The 20,761-nt window shown below is 53.6% G+C and overlaps 1 protein-coding gene across 2 annotated transcripts in view; it reads right to left on the bottom strand.

The window, feature by feature from the left end:
- WNT3 (Wnt family member 3) overlaps positions 1 to 20,761 on the bottom strand; it is a 74,990-nt gene that overhangs the window by 4,492 nt on the left and 49,737 nt on the right. For both annotated transcript variants that reach the window (XM_044999656.1, XM_044999657.1), the window contains exon 2: positions 18,664 to 18,905. In XM_044999656.1, coding sequence (XP_044855591.1) covers positions 18,664 to 18,905 — 242 coding nt within the window. The remainder of the gene's footprint in view (positions 1 to 18,663; positions 18,906 to 20,761) is intronic.

The following is a 20,761-nucleotide window of genomic DNA, read 5'->3' as shown; positions in this document are numbered from 1 at the left end:
GAAAGAAAAGGTCAATTGGCAGCACTCTGGACAGACAGAGAATGGTGATGAGGCAGTGATGGCTGCAGATACCAGCGCACAGGATGGGAAGTCAGGCCCGGCTGCTTCCACCCACCTTTGGCAAGTCCCCTCTCTGGCTCATCTTTCCCCAGCGAAGCAGGTACAGAGGGGGGAGCCGGTTCTCAGATCATTGCTGAGCTGTTCCTAGTCATTCCACGAAACTCAGCAACAGCACAGGAGCCTTTTCACTCCCAGCTCCAGCAAGTCACCATTCTTCACCCTGCTGCAGTTCTAAGCGACCGGCGTGCTGCTTTGCCGTGTCCTGCACCTTTAACCTGCTGAGGCTCTGCTGCCTGCTCTGTTCTTTGCAGGTTGGTAGGAGGTGCTCTCAAGCCCATGGAGATTTTACTTTTTGGGTTTATTTTGATTTCGTTCTAAACTAAAAGTAATTCAGGCTGAAAGTCTATTTTCTTGTGTCTAACTCAGCGAGCTCTGCAGAGTACTGAAAATACATGGGGTCATCTTTCACTAGTGCACAATCAAGCCCTTTAAAGAGAAACCAAAGCCTGCTGCCTTCAGACTGGACAGGAACATGCCATTTGCTTCTGTAATTATAGCGGTGTCGTGCACAGACAGTAATTTGTGAATCACCAAGTTTATTAGAAACAAAATTCACTTGGGTAAGTTGTGCTCGGGCACATGGAGGGAACTTAGAGCCGAGCTGGAGGGCTTGATTCCTGGGGGAAGAGGAAAAACCTCGGTGTCTCCAGCTGAGCTAGGAGATTGCGGGGGCCAGGCTAAGCCCTGGTCTACACTACGAGTTCAGGTCGAATTTAGCAGTGTTAGATCCATTTAACCCTGCACCCGTCCACACGACAAAGCCATTTTTGTTGACCTAAAGGGCTCTTAACATCGATTTCTGTACTCCTCCCCGACGAGGGGATTAGCGCTGAAATCGACCCTGCTGGGTCGAATTTGGGGTAGTGTGGACGCAATTTGACAGTATTGGCCTCCGGGAGCTATCCCAGAGTGCTCCATTGTGACCGCTCTGGACAGCACTCTCAACTCAGATGCACTGGCCAGGTAGACAGGAAAAGCCCTGCAAACTTTTGAATTTCATTTCTTGTTTGGCCAGCGTAGCAAGCTCATCAGCACAGGTGACCATGCAGTCCCAGAATCGCAAAAAAGCTCCAGCATGGACCGAATGGGAGGTACTGCATCTGATCACTGTATGGGGAGACGAATCCGTGCTATCCGAACTCCGTTCCAAAAGATGAAATGCTGGAATATTTGAAAAAATCTCCAAGGGCATGAAGGGCAGAGGTTATAACAGGGACCCGCAGCAGTGCCGCGTGGAGCCTATCAAAGAACCTGAAAGGCAAACGGCCGCTCCGGGTCAGAGCCCCAGACTTGCTGCTTCTATGGTGAGCTGCATGCCATTCTAGGGGGTGCCCCCACAACTACCCCACCCCTATGGTTCCCTCTTTCCCCACCCCTCCTGGGCTACCATTTGTGTGACGAATTAATAAGGAATGCAGGAATTTGAAACAACAATGACTTTATTGCCTCTGTAAGCGGAGATCAAAGCGGGGAGGGGAGGGCAGTTGGCTTACAGGCAAGTAGAGTGAACCAAGGGGGCAGGTTTTCATCAAGGACAAACAAACAGAACTTTCACACCGTAGCCTGGCCAGTCATGAAACTGGTTTTCAAAGCTTCTCTGATGCACAGCGCGCCCTGCTGTGTTCTTCTAACCGCCCTGGCGTCTGGTTGCGCATAATCAGTGGCCAGGTGATTTGCCTGAACCTCCCACCCCACCATAAACGTCTCCCCTTTACTCTCACAGAGATTGTGGAGCACACAGCAAGTAGTAATAACGATGGGAATATTGGTTTCGCTGAGGTCTAACCGAGTCAGTAAACTGCGCCAGCGAGCTTTTAAACGTCCAAAGGCACATTCTACCACCATTATGCATTTGCTCAGCCTATAGCTGAACTGCTCCTTACTACTGTCCAGGCTTCATGAGCCATGCAAGCAAGGGGTAGGCTGGGACAGGTGCGACCGCGCGGTGCTGCCAGCTGGGAGAGCAGCCTGAGGCAGAAGCCTCCAGCTCGCATGATATTCCAGGCAGGACTGAATCTCCATTAGATGAAACTTAAAGAAGAGAATGACCTGGAGTCACTCCCATTTATGTCCAGGCGCCCCCAACCGACCTCACTGAGGCCAGCCAGGAGCACCCATGTCTGCCCAGGCGCCCCCGACCAACCTAACCGAGGTCGGCCAGGAGCACCCACGGGATGACAACGGCTGGCAGTCATATTGTACTGTCTGCCGTCCGCAAGGCAAGGCAAGGGGATGCTGTTGTGTAGCACTGCAGTCCCGCGTCTGCCAGCAGCACCCAAGAGACATACGGTGAGCTGAGCGGGCTCCATGCTTGTCGTGGTCTGTCGTCTGCACGAGTAACCCAGGGAAAAAGGCGAGAAATGATTTTTTGCCATTGCTTTCATAGAGGGAGGGGGGCCTGATGACATGTACCCAGAACCACCCGTGACAATGTTTTTGCCCCATCAGACATTGGGATCTCAACCCAGAATTCCAATGGGCGGGGGAGACTGCGGGAACTGTGGGATAGCTACCATGGTGCAACGCTCCGAAAGTCGACGCTCGCCTCGGTACTGTGGACCCACACTGCCGACTTAATGCGCTTAGTGAGGGGACACACAATCGACTGCATCAAATTGATTTCTGAAAAACTGACTTCTATTAAATCGATCTAATTTCGTAGTGTAGACATACCCTAAACGTCTGCAAGAATGGAGAGGAATTAGTCATGGCACAGCAAGGAGGGATGGGTTAAACCAAGGGAGAATATAGGTACAATGAGTCTGCTAAGGAGGGACCTACCATTCCCATCAATGCACTTGGGGGTAGGGGAGAGACATGGAGGCACATTCCCATCCCGGGTAAGGGAGCAAAAAGTCTGTGGAAGGCCTTGATGCAAAAAGAAACTTTGCAGTCGGGGACGTGGTGGTGGCTTGGAAGCCAGGAACAGCAGGGAGGCAAAGCGCTCGATACCCATCAGGGAGACGCGTGCAGAGCAGGCTGCAGCAGGAGCTGGGGAACCACGTGGGGAGCAGGCTGTGACTGATGGACACTGCAGCCAGGAGCAGGTTGGGGCAGGACTTGTGGGGAAGCCACAGAGCTTGGGCAGGGAGCCAGTGCAGAGAGGCCCCAGCGAGATACACTATTGACCAATCCTGGCCTGGACCCCTGCCTACGCCTAGAGCAGTGGAGTGCAGAGGGCAGCCCAGGCATTACACCAGGAGAGCTCTAGCCCTCTGCTGGGCCTCTCCCCAGATGTCCAAGTAGGAATTGTTCTTTTGACTTTGAGCGGTAACTATTTAGGCCACTGAGCACAGAGGAGTTCACAATCTATCCCTTTCTTGCCAGCCTTCATTTGGTCAAGTGTCTGAGTGGTCTTGCATCCGACGAAGTGGGTATTCACCCACGAAAGCTCATGCTGCAAAACGTCTGTTAGTCTATAAGGTGCCACAGGATTCTTTGCTGCTTTTACAGAACCAGACTAACACGGCTCCCCCTCTGATACTTGAGTGGTTACTGGGACCCATGAGGGTTCGCACCTATGAGGCCTAGCAATTGCAGTGCTTGTAGCACTTGCCACCAACCTGTGGTACATCTGGCCACGCTACTGGCACCTTAGGGACTTGGTGTCCGCCAGCCTTGAGCACCCCTAATAATGACAAAGGTGCTAGCAGTGGAGTCCCAAGGAGAATGGCCCGCAGTGCGAAGGACAAAAAGGAAACGTTTTTAAAATATATTAGGTACAAAAGGAATCCTAACCGTGATATTGGCCCATTATTAGATGGAAATGGTAGACTTGTCAGTTGTAATGCAGAAAAGGCAGAATGGTCAGTAAATATTTGTGTTATATTTTTGGAGGTGGGGGGCGATGATGAGGCATATTAGATGATGAGAGGGATGAAACACTTTCCATTGCAATAGTATCTCAGGCAGATGTTGAACAGAAGCTACTAAAGTTAGACATTTTTAAATCAGCAGGTCTAGATAACACGAAACCAAGAGTTTTAAAAGAGCTGACTGAGGAGCTCGCTGGACCATTAATGTTGATTTTTGATAAGTCTTGAAACAGTGGGGAGCTTCCAGAAGACTGGAAGAAAGCTAATAATGCACCAATATTTTAAAAGGTGAAACCTGATGACATGGGGTGATTATAGGCTTGTCATTCTGACACCTATCCCAAGTAAGGTAATGGAGTGGGTGATTGGGGACTTGATTAATAAAGAAGTAAAGGAGAATAGTATAATTAAAGCCAATTAACATGGGTTTATGGAAAATAGATTCTGTCAAACTAATTTGATACAGTTTCTGATGAAATTACAAGTTTTGTTGATAAAGGTAATAGTGTTGATACAACAAAATTAGACTCATGTAAGATGTTTCACTTGGTACCACACAATATTTTGATTAAAAAAAATAGAATACAAAATTAACATAGCACATATTAAATGAATTATAAACTGGTTAACTGAAGGGTCTCAAAGTGTAATTGGAAACAGAGAATCATCTTCCAGCAGGTGTGTTTCTAGTGGGGGTCCCACGGGGATGGATTCTTTGGCCCTTTGCTATTTAACATTTTTATCCATGACCTGGAAGAAAACAAAATCACCACTGATGAGGTTTGCAGAGAACACAAAAACTGGGGAAGTGGTAAATACTGAAGAGGACAGGTCACTGATTCAGAGGGATCTGGAACATTTCATAAGGTTGAGCATAAGCAAAAAATATGCATTTGAATATTGCTAAAAGTACACCTCTAGGAACAAAGAGTGTTGGCCATACCTACAGGACGGGGGATGCTATCCTGGGAAGCAGCGACTCTGAAAAAGATTTGGGGGTTGTAGTGGCCAATTACATTTTGAGACCTATCAGTTAGCCAGTGAAGCTGTTGCCAGCTGTTGGATGTATATGTGGGAACTAGAGAGGTTATTTTACCTCTATTTGGCTCTGTTGATGGCTGCTGGGGTACTGGGTCCAGTTCTGGTGTCCACAGTTCAAGATGGATGTTGATAAATTGGAGCGGGTTCAGAGAAGAGCCCCAAGAATTATTAAAGCCTCTAATGATCAGGAGTGCAACCTTTAGCTCAGCAAAGAGAAGGTTAAGAGGTGACTTGATCCCAGTCTATAAGTATCTACATGGGGAACAAAGATTTCACAATGGGCTTTTCAAAGCAGCAGAGGAAGGTCAAACACGACCCAGTTGCTGGAAGCTGAAGCTAGACAAACGCAAACTGGAAATGTGTAAATTTTTAAGGATAATTAACCATTAACTTACCAAGGATTGTGGTAGAGGCTCCATCCCTGGCGATTCTGAAATCAGTATTGGATTTGTTTTAAAAGACTTTAGTTCAAATTGGAATTATTTGGGGGGAGTTCTATGGCCTGTGCTATACAGGCGTTCAGATGAGATGATCACACTGGTCCCTTCTGGCCTTGGAATCTATGAATTTGGTTGGCAAGGAGTTAAGAGGCAGTTGCCATGGGTACGAGATCTACTTAGTGAGTGGAAATGAATAATCCTGATGCCTGAAATGTTCCCCTGGGCCCCAAGAGTGGAAGGTCAGAGCGGGTGGGAGATGCGGTGGCCCAACTTCTTACCCAGAGCTTATACTGGGGACGGTCAGGGCTGGGCCACCTGGCTCAACCATTATGAACAAGCTGCTCGAATAACCAGCTGGGAAGAGGTTTCCAAGCTGGATTTTCTTGGCCTGCTGCTCCAAATGAGCAGCCTTCAACACGAGACAAGAAAAAGGGGGAATCTGTCACCAATCTTGGCTGTTTCCTCCGGCGCCTGGCCACCAAGGCGCTCCTGGACTATGACAACCAAATGCAAGATTTACTGGCCAGGGACCAACTTGTGACATGCAGCAGGGGGAGAAATCCGGATAGTTCTTTGTAAGGAGAAACCGAATGGGCTGGAAGAGGCCCTCGGGATTTCTGTGGAGCTGGAACTAGCCATAGAGGCTGCAGAAGAGCAGGGCCGAGCCCCTAGGCACAGGTGTGCAAGGCTGCACTAGAAGACACTCCAGCTAGAGGAAAGACACGGGACTCAGCCCTCCAAGAACTAAGTGAGGGCAGGAGAGCGAAGCAGCGTGAAAGGGAGCCAAGAACCAATGGGGGGTGGAGGGAGAGAGAGAGGGAAGCAACTGAACTTTGAAAGACCCTGAAAGTACCCATAGGAGGTACTGGGCAGATCTAGGATGCTGGAGGTTGGAACCACAGGCACGTCCTGTGGGAATACCCACAGCAGGGTAAGGCCTGGAGGCAAGACGTCTCCCAAGGACCAGGCCTCATCTGCAGACCTGTAGGGTCACAGTGAGAGACAACAGCTGCCAATGAGATCAGGTCCAAAAGCTACATCACTAGTGAGATCAGTGGACACCCACTTACAATTCTGGTAGGCTCCAGAGACAGGTTTCCATTGCATACTCACAATCATGACAAAGAGCCACCCAAGGAAACCGAGAAAGTTAAGACCTTTCAGTGTGGTACTCCAGGTTGCAAATCAAGCTCAGTTTAAGATCATGGGAATAAGGCAAACAGCTGTCACTCTACTGGCTGGCAAAGGCCTGTTGGTTCTGCATGCTGGACCCCAGCCAGTGACTACGGGCAAGTAGAGGTGCACCAAGATGACCGACAGAAAACGGCCAGCACCACCAACCAGGGCCTCTTTGAGTTTGAACTCTGCCTTTTGGCCTCTGTATTGTGCCTGGGCTGTTCCAAAGGCTGATGGATGTCATGCAGGGAGACTGCAGGGCATGTCCTGACTAGTGTAACTTGAATGTTGTCACTGTGAGGTGGCTTGAGGAGCATCTGCAGAAGCTGGGAGCTGTGCTGGAGAGGCTACGTGAAGCCAGCTTAAAAGTGAAACCAGCAAAATGCATCTTTTCTGTGATAAAGCAGATTACTGGAGGCATGTGATCTCAAAGAATGGCAGAGCGAAAGACCTGAAAAAGGGAGACGCTATCTTATCCTAGCCAGTGCCACGTTCCCTCACTGAGGTGCAGAGTTTCATTGGCTTGGCTTTATACTACCCCATACCAAGAAGCCATTCTGGAACTAAAGTGGAGGCTCATGTCTTCAGCAATACTGGCCTACCCAGATCTCCCGCTACGGCTTGTCCTAGACACCCATGCCACTGAAGCTAGCATTGGCGCTGTTGTGGCTCAACCATATGGAGACCAGGAAGGAGTAACAGTGTGTGCATCAGCAGGACCCTGAACAAGGACGAACAGATACTCCACAACTGTGAACTGCTGGCACCAACCATTTCCAGCACTTCCCCCCGGGGAAAGCTCTTAAATCCGAATCCCCCTCACACAAGAGAGTCGATCGTTTCCGTGACCCCCAAGGACAATTGGCCCAATAGTGCGAGCGGCGAGCTCAGTACCAGCGCTGTCCATGGAAACAGCACACGAATGCTGACGCCCTGGCCAAGAGACCCAGCCTGGCAGGGCCAGCCACGTGGTCGGGATGGAGAAATGAAAACCTGCCAGCCTAGCAGCAGCCGTGACACCAGCAGGAAGGGTCACTGCAGTGGGGTGGAGGCTCCAATGCAGAGCCACAATGATGAAGGAGGGACAAGCCACAGACCCCGTAGTGTCCCAGCTAAGGTGCTGGAAGGAAGCACGGCTGTTGGCTCTGACAGAAGAGGCACTGGCAGGCCCAGCTGTTCATACATGCAGGGAATGGCCTGACTTGCACCTAGTGCAGGGGTAGGCAACCTATGGCACACGTGCCGAAGGCGGCACGTGAGCTGATTTTCAGTGGCACTCACACTGCCCGGGTCCTGACCACCGATCCGGGGTGCTCTGCATTTTAATTTAATTTTAAATGAAGCTTCTTAATCATTTTAAAAACCTTATTTACTTTACATACAACAATAGTTTAGTTACATATTATAGACTTATAGAGACCTTCTAAAAAGGTTAAAATGTATGACTGGCAAGCGAAACCTTAAATCAGAGTGAATAGATGAAGACTCGGCACAGCACTTCTGAAAGGTTGACAACCCCGACCTAGAGCAAGGCTACTGGTTAGGCATGATGGGAAGTGGAGAACATAGAATCATAGAATCTCAGGGTTGGAAGGGACCTCAAGAGGTTCTAGTCCAACCCCCTGCTCAAAGCAGGACCAATCCCCAACTAAATCATCACATGGTCCCCAGGGGATTGGTGCCTGAGATTCGGAAGGTGTTACATAGCAGCACGATGTGGGGAGCTTTCCCAAAGGGTTCAAAGTCAGCACCACAGGCCTGGATAGCGCAGTCTGTCAGGGGCTGAGTAAAGTTTTCCTATACCCGGGGAGCCCATAACACAGCACATCCTACACACACACCACCTATGGTTCCCACCCTCTAGGGAGGGTAGCTCTGGCTGTTCTGGGGCTCTGTCACTGACAGTCGATACACCCTCACTATGGCAGACTACTTCTCCAACCAGGCCGAGGCCCAGCCACTACCTGAGCAAGAAGCACAGACGTTGCCAGTTCGGCACACCTCACTCCTTGCACGCTGACCAAGGGTGAAACGGGTATTATTTCCACAGCATGGCCCTTTGAGCCACCAGATTGCTGTGACAAGGGGCCTGGTCTTGCTGCACATCCCGTTTCAGTCTCTTCGTCATGTGAGGGTTTGGCACACACCATTCTAGAGAGCTAAAATCCGGCTTTAATACCTGTGACAAAGTTCCTCCACTACCTTGGTGGGTCCTGCGCTTATTGGCAGATTTGCTCACCGCACAGTTTCACTCTGTGGGTCGGGAAACAGCCCAGAGACCTTCCCCTCTGGTATAAGCCCAAGTCCAGGTCAGTTCCTCCTGTGTCGGATCAGGAGTTGGGAGGTTTGGGGGGAACCCGGGCCCGCCCTCTACTCCGGGTTCCAGCCCAGGGCCCTGTGGATTGCAGCTGTCTATAGTGCCTCCTGGAACAGCTGCATGACAGCTACAATTCCCTGGGCTACTTCCCATGGCCTCCTCCCAACACCTTCTGTATCCTCACCACAGGACCTTCCTCCTGGTGTCTGATAACGCTTGTACTCCTCAGTCCTCCAGCAGCACGTCCTCTCACTCCCAGCTCCTTGTGCCTCTTGCTCCCAGCTCCTCTCACGCACTTCCTCTCCTCTGGCTCCCCCTTGGCCTGACTGGAGTGAGCCCTTTTATAGCATCACGGTTACTCTTAGCAACCAAACTCGTCATCTTATCTGCCATCCTTTAATTCTTTACTCACTGCGTCCTGTGTCAGGCTTTCCACTATGTGACCTTGTGTGGGGCTGGGGCCTCGGTGTCCCAGCCCAAGAGAAATCCCTTTCCCTGCTGCTGAGCAAGCCAGGGCAATCTGACATACTCCCTGGTGCATGGTGACTTTGCTTCAAGCCCATTTGGGGCTCAATACTCATGCCCCAGCCCAACTAGTGTAAAAATCCTCCCATCTACTGGACCACCAGTACTACATAAGCAGTTCTGATTCTATGCAGCAGACGAGGACAGTGACAACAACCCACTAACACTTAGCCAATGCGTTATCCTACTTGGCACCTCTCTAGTGCCTGCCCACCGGGGCTCTCCACACCATGCTTGCAGCTGCGAAGAATGCAGAAAAAAATGCACCATAGCAAGGAAGCCGGCCGTGACTCAGAAGCTGAGATTTTGCGTGTATGACACTACGCAGCACAAAACAGGAAAAAGTAATGGTTTGTAAGAGTCAGACGAGCACCAGATGCAAAGACAAAGCCGCAGCACCCAAACAAACAGGAAGTTGAATGCCAAATAGACAGTGGGGCATGTTCCAGGGAAGGCCTGGCGTCGGGGCGCTCACGTGGCACGTTCCAGGGCAAAACTGCTCAGTTTTTCATCATGTCTGTCACAAGTTAATAGAGATTGTGAGGCAGACCCCTCCTCCCAGAATCACAATTGCTCACTATGCCCGTGGGCACTCCAGCAGTTATTACGTGGAAAAGTGACACTGACAAAGTGCTGAGTGTATGTTAGTTCATGTTTCACTAAAACGTAGCCAAGGCAAGCAAGGAGGTGGTGGCAGGACTGCGTGATTTGCAGAGAACTGGCTGGTCGTTGTTGGGAACCTCGGCCCTTGTGGATCGAGCTCTGGATTTTAGGTGTTCAGCTCCCAAATTCTAATCCTAACTGTGAAGCGGGTGCCTCCTCCAGCCTTAGGCAAGTCGTGCCACCCACTTGTGCCTCAGTTTTCCTTACAGTTAAGGGGGGATGATAGTGACTCACTTTGTCGTGGGGCAGTGAGAACTGATGAGATCATTTGTATAGCACTGTGGAAAGCTTGCTGATCATACAGAACAAAAATATTTTTATCAAACCATGTTTTAATCCAAGCGAACAGCGGAGCTCGAACCATAGTGCTGTTGTGGCAAGAGTCAGTCAATAGATGTCGCTATTCTAACTAGTCTTACTTTTAGTTCTTTTTCTTGGTTTGCGAGCAAGTGGTTAGTCTTTAAAGAAATGCCGGTGTGTTGTAAGTTTTGTTCTGTGGTTGACCTTTGGGAGAAATTCCGGGAGACAGCAGAGTTTGTTCTCTGCTTTATGCTCTATATTTGGGGCAATTCTGGGTACAGAGTAGTTTGGGGGAGAGGGATAGCTCAGTGGTTTGAGCATTGGCCTGCTTAAACCTAGGGTTGTGAGTTCAATCCTTGAGGGGGGCATTTAAGGAACTGGGGTGTAAAAAAAAAAGTCTGGGGATTGGTCCTGCTTTGAGCAGGGGGTTGGACTAGATGATCTCCTGAGGTCCCGTCCAACCCTGAGATTCTATGATTCATGGGGACTGGGCATTGATATGCAGTCTGGGATTTCTGGCAGAGGGGGTGTACAGCGTGCTGGCTGGGACCATTTCTGTCCCAAGACTGGTGCATATGTATAAATGAAGCAATTTACACTAGGAATATTCCCTGATTTTTCCACCATTGGGAAGCCAACCAGCAAGGCCCCAGATTTGTTCTACCTCTCAGCAGACGGGCACCAGTATTAATAAAAATCACTTTTTGCTCCTGTGGGTCACAGACGTCAGAATCTAGCTTATGCTGTGGCTCTAGACTGTGCTCCAGCAATTCAGTTCGTTGTCTAGTAATCTCTCCAGCCCAGGGGGGTATTTTCAAAGTGGTCAGCTTTGCTCTACTGCTGCTCCCACTCAGTCAGTGGAATTTTTACCGGTGGCGTCACTGGGACCAGAATTGGGCTAATGCCAATGGGGTTTGGAATTCCATCCCCCAAGTGATGGGATTTTTCCCAACTCCCTTGGAGGGACTAGTTCAGTCTTTTAACTCTCACTATTTGGCCCTATTGACATCGGGAAGAAAATGGTGCTTGAGTCGCGTCTCCCACTCCACTAACTCCTAACTTGGTTTATCTGGCCCTTGAGGGTTCTGAAATCATTTCCCAAGCGAGCCTCAGGGAGGGGTTCTGACCAGGCATTCTCCTTTTTACCATCCTGCACCGAGGATAGGTGACAATCCCCTTAGGAACCAGTGTTTTAATCTAGTCCAGAGTTAGGCTAAGCAGTGGTTCCTCAGCACTGTTATGTGTACTCTGGGGCCGGCCCTACATGCAGAACCAGATGGTCCCAGCCTGAAAGACAAAGGATGCAAGCGGGAGAGAGATGCAGCAAGGTGAAGTGACCTGCTCACAGTTACCCAGCCGGTCATTTGACAGAGGTCTCACACCCAGACCAGGGCCTTCTCAGGCACCTCGCTGCCTCTCAGCTTCAGAAAGAGATTTTTTTCTGTCCACAAAGGCAGGAGGAAACATGAGTGAGCCGCAGGAGCATCAAACGTGGTGATTCCGCCGTGTAGACAGGCCTCGTGCGGGAGCAGGTCCTAACGGTCTCACCCCAATATAAAAATCAGCCTAAAGGCCACCTACACTGCTCTCCCCACCAGGGCATGGGCCGGGGTTACAGAACTGTGCACTATGGTTAAATGTTGTGGTGTAGGTGGGACCTAACCTGGTTTGGGGAACTGCGTCCACCCGTTTGTGTACAGCCCCTAGCACAAGTCTGCCTCAGGCCTCACTGAGTCTTTGAGTGCTAGAGTAAATATACAGTGGGACCCACAGATGCCACCATAACATAAATTGTTAATAACGGCACCCACTGAGTGGGTCATTGTGTCTTGCAAACAGGGCCCTTCGCACGGGGCAGAAACATGGGCCTATGGAGTGGAACCAGGCTGCTTTGGTTCGAGTGATCATGAGCTAATTCAGTTAAAACTAAATGGAAGGATAAACACAAATAGGTCTGCAACTAGGGGACTGGATTTCCAAACGGCAACCATTAAAAAAATCAGGGAATTAGTTAGGGAAGTGGACTGGACTGGACTGAAGAACTCAAGGATCTGAATGTGGAGGAGGCTTGGAATTAAAGTCAAAGTGGCAGAAGCTGTCTGAAGCCTGCATCCCACACAAGGGGGAAAACTGTGTAGGGAAGGATTAAGCCCAAACTGGACAAGCAACAGCGCAAGTATTTCCAACAGGTGCTGAAGAGAAAGCAGAAAGCCTACAAGGAGTGGACGATGGGATGGATCAGCAAGGAAACCTTTCTTGGAGGTCAGAAAATGCAGGGGAAAGTGAGAACGGCCAAAAGCCAAGCAGAGTTGGACCTTGCAAAGGAAATTAAAACCAACAGTAAAAGGTTCTTTAGCCGTAGACATAAAAAGAAAGAAGAAGTGGGACAGCTAAACACTGAGAATGGGGCGGAGATTAAAGATAATCTAGGCCTGGCCCAACACCTCAACAAATACTTTACTGAGTTTATAATAAGGGGAATGAGGAGCTGAGGGATAGTAGGCGGGTGGCTAATGGAAATGAGGACATGGCAGTAGAAATGACCACATCCGAGCTAGGAGTCAAACTCAAACATCTTCATGGGGAAAAATCAGGGGGCCCAAATAATATGAAAGGAACTGGCTCATGAAATTGCTGGCTCAATAGTGAGGACTTTTAATGAATCTGTAAACTTGGGAGTCATGTATCAGAGGGGTAGCCATGTTAGTCTGTAGCCACAGCCTTGGGAGTTGTACCCTATGACTGGAGAATTGCTAATATAGAACCTGTTTTTAAGAAAGAGAAAAAAGTGATCAGGGAAACTACAAACTCCTTCGTTTGATCTCAATTGTATGCAAGGTCTTGGAACAAATTTTGAAAGCAGAAGTAGTTGAGGACATAGAGATAAATGGTAATTGGGATAAAATTCAGCCTGGATTGTGCCAGACCAACCTGAGCTCCTTCTTTGAGAAGAGAACTGATTTTTTTAGACAAAGGGAATGTCTAAAGGTCTAATCTACCTGGATTTCAGTAATGCAAGTAGATTAGATCTATTCCACATGGGAAATGATTAGTTAAATTGGAGAAGATGGGGATTACTATGCGAATTGAGAGGTGGATAAGGAGCTGGTTAAAAGAGAGACGACAGCGGGGCGTACTGTCAGGTGGGAGGGCTGTTACTAGTGGAGTTCCTCAGGGACTGTTCTTGGGACCAACCTTATTTACCATTTTTATTAATGACCTTTGCACAAAAAGTGGGAATGTGCTGATAAAATTTGCAGATGACACAAAATTGGGAGGTATTGTCAATACTGAGGGGGACTGGAATATCATACCAAAAAATCTGGATGACATTGAAAACTGGAGTTTATAGAAATGGGATGATATTTAATTGTGCAAAGTCATGCACTTAGGGACTAACAACAAGAACTTTTGCTAGAAACTGGGAACGTATCAGTTGAAAGTGACCGAGAAGGAGAAAGATTTGGGTATATTGGTTGATCGCAGGGTGACTGTGATGTGGTCATGAAAAGGTTAATGCAATCCTAGGATGTACCAGGCGAGGTATTTCCAGTAGCGATAGGAAAGGGTTATTTCTATTGTACAAGGCACTGATGAGACCTCATCTGGAATACTGGGTGCAGGTCTGGTCTCCCATGTTGGAGAAAGATGAATTCAGACTGGAACAAGTGCAGAGAAGGGCTACTAGGATGATCCAAGGAATGGAAAACACACCCTAGGAGAGGAGACTCAAGGAGTTTGGCTTGTTCAGCCTTACCAAACAAAGGCGGAGGGGAGATCTGATCGCTCTATAAATACATCAGAGGGATAAATACCAGGGAGGGAGAGGAGTTATTTAAGTTAAGCGCCAGTGTTGGCACAAGAACAAAGGGCTATAAACTGCCCATTAACAAGCTTAGGCTTGAAACTAGGCGAAGGTTTCTACCCGTCAGAGGAGTGAAGTTCTGGGGCAGCCTCCCAAGGGGAGCAGTGGGGGAAAAAACTGGTTTCGAGACTGACCTTGATACATTTATGGAGGGGATGGTCTGATGAGGTTGTCTACGTGGCATATGGCCTGTCTGCAACTTCTCATAGTAAATATCTCCAACGGCCGGTGATGAGACACTAGCTGGGGCGGGATCTGAGTTACTACAGAGAATTCTTTCCCAGGTGTCTGGCTGGTGGGTCTTGCCCGCATGCTCAGGGTTTAGCTGATCACCATATTTGGGGTCAGGAGGGAATTTCCCCTACGTCAGCTTGGCAGAGCCCCTGGGCGTTTTTATTTTGTTTTTTTGTTTTGCCTTCCTGTGCAGCATGGGGCACAGGTCACTTGCAGGTTTAAACTAGTGTAAATGGTGGATTCTCTGGAACTTTAAGCTATGGTTTGAGGACTTCAGTAACTCAGCCAGAGGTTAGAGTCTGCCACAGAGGTGGGCGGGTGAGTGAGGTTCTGTGGCCTGTGACATGCAGGAGGTTGGACAGGATGATCACAATGGTCCTGTCTGGCCTTACAGTCTGTGTAACCAAGTCCGGGACACCTGGGTTGCACCTGGATCCTCTGACTCATTTAACTAGTCTCAATGGGACCTAAAATGATTCCTTGGTATTTTTTCTTGCATGTGTGGCTAGGAAGGAGACGTGGGAGAACTCAGCTGGGTTACTTTTTATTTCAATGTATACATGACCTTACGGTGACCAGCAAAAGGGGAATCTGCCTTGTGCCTTCTCAGGGGGACTGATGTCTGAGATCTTTGGTTCAGAGAGAGAGAAGGGTTTGCTCTACGCCTCCCCCCCACCCCAGTCAGCTCTTGTCTAACCTGCGTTTGCTAAATATAATCCTGGCAGTCATGCTAGGAAAGCCCGAACGATGACTCTCCGCCACCCCTGCAACCCTCACCTCTATGGACGACCAGAGCATCAGTAGGTAGCTGAGTGAGGGGGCAGGAATTGGTATTTTGATGATTTGTAACTGTAACTCACCAGCTGAAGAAAGAAGCTGGCCAGTCTGGAATGGGATTCAGGGGACAGGGTCATTTTCTGCCCCTGCTACAGCCTTCCTGCGTGACCCTGGGTGAGTCACTTAGCACTTGCTCCGAAGCCGACAGGTGGCTCTGCTGCACATGGAGATAATAGTACCGACCCCTGTCCCAGGCGCGCTGAGAGGGGCCCAGCCTACAGTGATGAGGTCATGTCAGTTCTGAGAGGGGAAACCCTGGGGAGAAAAGCTCCTTGGGGTTAAAGATTCCACATGCCTGCCCCTGGGCCGAAGGGTCGAGAGAGCTTCCACTGTGCACGTGAATTATCCCAGGAGACCTCCCGCTGGAACAAGGAAGAGCGAACTTGGCATTCCTGCTATTCCGAAGGGAAAAAGCAAGCCAGAAAGTGTCAGCTATACTTAAAGGCTGGCTCTAGCCATCCCCCGGGGAAGAAGTGGAGAGCACAAACCTAATAGATGGCAAGTATCAGAGGGGCGGCCGTGTTAGTCTGGATCTGTAAAAAGCAACAGAGAGTCCTGTGGCACCTTATAGACTAACAGACGTATTGGAGCATGAGCTTTCGGGGATGACTACCCACTTTGTCGGATACATGCATCCAGCGAAGTGGGTATTCACCCACGAAAGCTCATGCTCCAATACGTCTGTGAGTCTATAAGGTGCCACAGGACTAATAGAGGCTGTTTACTTTTCAGGTCATGTTTAAACCAGTGCAACATCCCCAGCTAGAACAAGCTCCTGCCAAACAAGTAACTGCTTTAAGCTCGGGAGTGTCAGCGCCATGCACGGTTCTTGTCCGTGGCAGGGGAATGCACGTTAAGCCACGGGCAGAACATGCTTGCTGTATACCCAGGCAAGAACAAGCCATGCTCGACCACAGCCATGTTTGCTCCTGGTTGGTTGTGTCCGGCAGCCCCAGAGCCAGCTTGGCAGGAGCCCTGTTCAACCCCAATGGGGGGGTGAGAAGAGGCTCCCCGGCGGGGAAGGCCTGGCGCTATGAATGAATCCCTTGAAAATCTCCACTGGGTCTGCACAAGGCGTTGGGGAGAAATTTCCCAGCAGTGAAATGAGCAAGCGAAGTTCCCAGAACCAGGGAGGGGCCGGGAGGGCGGATTAGCGAGTGCTTGACAGTGCACCAGCGCGACTGTCTCCCAGCCGGGCCCGTTACCTGCTGGGCCGCTCAATTTGCCATTGTTCCCTCGGTGTCACACTGTATTACCAGCATAATGCGGAATGTTTCCGCCGCCCGACGGCCCCCCAGCACAGAGCGCTGGCATTCCCCGAGACCCCGCGTAGCAACGGGCCAGTGTCCCCGGCCTGCCGGCCCCGGCCAATCCTGCCAGCCGGGCTGGGAAAGCCCTAGTGATGGCTCCCCCCAGCCCCCACCCCCAGAGCAGAATGGCTAAAGGGCGTGTGAATGGTGCAGCACTTTGAAACCACGGTCGCGCTGGGCCGTATCACTCACCCTGCTCACAGTAGGGGAGGCAGCTTAGCTCTTTCTCATCCGTCTAAGCTTATTTTGCTCTCTCCCTCTCTCTTTTCTCTCCCCCTCCTCTTAAGTCTCTGGAGCTGATATTGAGATGGCCCCAGGCCCCCTGATCCCATCCTATACACCCCTGTTTAGATGCAAATGACTGCAAGTGGCATGGCTGAGAAAAGCCACGGGGTTATCGTGGTGCTGTTGGCCTTTTCGCAGCGCGTGTCATGGGCTCTGTGCTCCCTCTCACTCAGCCAGAAGCACCAGGATGCCCTGACTCCAGCCCCCTTCCACTGCATCTGGTCCCCTTTCTGCTCCTCGCAGCCTGGCAGTGCCTGTCGTTGCTAGCACGGGATCTGGGGCTGCCTGGGGGAAGTGGCACCCTTGGTCCAGGGGAATCACTGAGTGGGCGGGGAGCAAATCCAGCCCCTGGCAAGGGGTGGCTGGGAGTTTCCCCACAGGGCAGCAGAGGTGCTGGGGACCAGGCTGGGGTGCTGAGTCTGACCCACAGTGTGTCAAATTCCGAATGCCCTCCAGCTCCGGTCTCAGCTGGTTCTAAATAATCCTTTGACCTTTCCTGGCACAGGCATCATCAACGTTACTGAAGCCTCCCAGCCTCTCTGAGGTCAGGAAGCATTAACTGTCCCCATTTCACAGATGGGGAAACTGAGGCACCGAAGGGGAAATGACTTCAACGGCTGTGCAACAAATCAGTAGCAGAGCTGGGAACGGGTGGCAGGAGCTCTGACTCCTTAGTCCTCTGTTTCAGTGCCCAGAGCCGTTGTCTTCTCAGAAGCAACCGGATGAGGGGTTCTAGTCTTCGTGGGGAGGAGGCCTGAAGGGGGCCCAGCTCAGCCCAGAGGGAGTCTTGGAACAGAGGGGAGATGAAATAAGCAGCTCCCGTGCAGGGGTCCTGTGGGCTCTGGCGGGTGGTCCCAGGCAGCCCCTGTGTGCGGCTGGGGCGGCCCCGCCCTGGAGAACAGCACTGGGAGTCCGAGCCAGAGGGACTGAGCATCTGCACCGCTGAGCAAAATAAGGCAGCAGCCGTAGGGCCCCCCATGGCTCTGGCCAGGCTGCAGCTTCCCCTTGCTGCCACTCCAGCCCACAGGCCAGGTCTGCAGGCCTGGGGGAGGACACGGGGCGTCGGCTTTCCCCCTCCTCCCCCCAAGCCGCTTTCACAGAGTGCTGCTGCCACAGCCGCTGAGCCTCCCGCCGTCCTGTGGTGCCTGGGGCCGGAGGGCTGGGGTGACCCTGGAGCCGTGGGCCTGCGTGGGACGAGCTGGACCATGTTCACCGACTCCCTTGGCAAGGCCAAGGACGCCCTGCCCCAAAGACTCACACGGGGCGGGGGCTGGGCGGGGGGATTTCTGCTCCTAGCTGCAATCTGCCACCAAGGCAAACTCCCTAGTGGCTTGGACTTGTCTGCTGAGAGCTGCTGTCACGAGCAGATCTTCCCTCTCCACAGCCCAGCCGGGACATGCAGCAGGGCCTGGGGCCGATGTGGGCACAGGCAGCAATGCCAGATCCCTGGCGTCTGCCACTGGAGACGAGCTTTGCAGCCCCCGCCCATGCAGGGGCTGGGTGACTGTGGGCCCGTCCCGTCCCGTCTCTGTGCCTCTGTCTCCCCTCCCACCCTCGTGAGCTCCTTGGGCAGGGCCTCTCTCTCACTGGGTCTGTTCGGCGCCCGGCACGACGGGCCCTGATCTCAGCTTGCGCCTCGGTGTGGTCCTGGAATGCAGCTAAATGGAAGAATCCCCCCCGCCTCGCCCCAACCCGGCAGCCTTTGCCTGGTGGGGCAGCCGCGTGGCTCCCTTACCTTTGTCCAGGACGGGCCCGAAGATGGCCAGGCTGTCGTCGATGGTGGTGCAGTTCCAGCGCCGGCCCCGGAACTGGTGCTGACATTCCTGGATGCCCAGCTTCACCCCCTCGGCCACGCTGGGCATGATCTCCAGGTAGTTCCGGCAGAAGCGGAGCTGCTTGGGCACCAGCCCGGGGATGGAGCCGCACAGGATGGGCTGGGACCCCAGCGAGGTGTATTGCTGGCCCAGCGCCAGGGACCTGGGGGCGGGGGGGAAACAGAGACCGCGTAAGGGCCACCGCGGGGAGAAAGCCGGCTGGACTCCCCCTCCCCCGACCCCGCCTGGGCCTCGCCAACCTTCCGTTAAACTCACTGTACGGTTTAGAGAGGTGGCCAATGTCCAGCCAGGGTGACCTAGGCAAACAGGGCAGGTGTCCTGGGTAATGGCCCTGCTCGGAGAAGTGCTGGGGGCCCCCCAGGCTGACGTGGGCCGGGTGCAATGAGTGGCCAGGACGGCAGAGAAAGGTGGAGTCACTCGCACGCTGTCACAAGGGTTAGCGGAAGCAGCGTGGCTCAGTGGCCGGGGGGCTGGCCGAGCAGAAGCGGCGTGGCTCAGTGGCCGGGGGGCTGGCCGAGCGGAAGCAGCGTGGCTCAGTGGCCGGGGGGCTGGCCGAGCGGAAGCAGCGTGGCTCACTGGCCGGGGGGCTGGCCGAGCGGAAGGGGCGTGGCTCAGTGCCCGGGGGGGGGCTGGCCGAGCGGAAGCAGCGTGGCTCAGTGGCCGGGGGGGGCTGGCCGAGCGGAAGCAGCGTGGCTCAGTGGCCGGGGGGGGGCTGGCCGAGCGGAAGCAGCGTGGCTCAGTGGCCGGGGGGGGGCTGGCCGAGCGGAACCGGCGTGGCTCAGTGGCCGGGGGGGGGCTGGCCGAGCGGAAGCGGCGTGGCTCAGTGGCCGGGGGGGGGGCGGGCCGAGCGGAAGCAGCGTGGCTCAATGGCCGGGGGGCGGGCCGAGCGGAAGCGGCGTGGCTCAGTGGCCGGGGGGGGCTGGCCGAGCGGAAGCGGCGTGGCTCAGTGGCCGGGGGGGGCTGGCCGAGCGGAAGCGGCGTGGCTCAGTGGCCGGGGGGGGGGGGCTGTCCGAGCGGAAGCAGCACGGCTCAGTGGTCGGGGGGGGGGCTCGCCGAGCGCAAGCGGAGCGGCTCGGTGGCCGGGGGGCGGGCCGAGCGGAAGCGGCGTGGCTCAGAGGCCGGGGGGGGGGCCGAGCGGAAGCGGCGTGGCTCAGAGGCCGGGGGGGGCTGGCCGAGCGGACGCGAAGTGGCTCAGTGGCCGGGGGGGGCTGGCCGAGCGGAAGCGGCGTGGCTCAGTGGCCGGGGGGGGGGGCTGGTCGAGCGGAAGCGGCGTGGCTCAGTGGCCGGGGGGGGGGGCTGGTCGAGCGGAAGCGGCGTGGCTCAGTGGCCGGGGGGGGGCTGGCCGAGCGGAAGCGGCGTGGCTCAGTGGCCGGGGGGGGGGGGCTGGCCGAGTGGAAGCGGCGTGGCTCAGTGGCCGGGGGGGGGGGGCTGGCCGAGCGGAAGCGGCGTGGCTCAGTGGCCGGGGGGCTGGCCGAGCGGAAGCGGCGTGGCTCAGTGGCCGGGGGCTGGCCGAGCGGAAGCGGCGTGGCTCAGTGGCCGGGGGGGGGCTGGCCGAGCGGAAGCGGCGTGGCTCAGTGGCCGGGGGGGGGCTGGCTGAGCGGAAGCGGCGTGGCTCAGTGGCCGGGGGGGGGCTGGCCGAGCGGAAGCGGCGTGGCTCAGTGGCCGGGGGGCTGGCCGAGCGGAAGCGGCGTGGCTCAGTGGCCGGGGGGGCTGGCCGAGCGGAAGCGGCGTGGCTCAGTGGCCGGGGGGGGCTGGCCGAGCGGAAGCAGCGTGGTTCAGTGGCCCGGGGGGGCGGGGCTGGCCGAGCGGAAGCGGCGTGGCTCAGTGGCCGGGGGGGGGCTGGCCGAGCGGAAGCGGCATGGCTCAGTGCCCGGGGGGGGGGGCTGGCCGAGCGGAAGCCGCGTGGCACAGGGCCCGGGGGGGGCTGGCCGAGCGGAAGCGGCGTGGCTCAGTGGTCGGGGGGCTGGCCGAGCGGAAGCAGCGTGGCTCAGTGGCCGG

The sequence above is a fragment of the Mauremys mutica genome, chromosome 25 (assembly GCF_020497125.1).
Source record: "Mauremys mutica isolate MM-2020 ecotype Southern chromosome 25, ASM2049712v1, whole genome shotgun sequence".
NCBI lineage: Eukaryota > Metazoa > Chordata > Testudines > Geoemydidae > Mauremys > Mauremys mutica.
The sequence above is the reverse complement of the archived record's forward strand: the minus strand, read 5'-3'. Positions and strand labels throughout refer to the sequence as shown.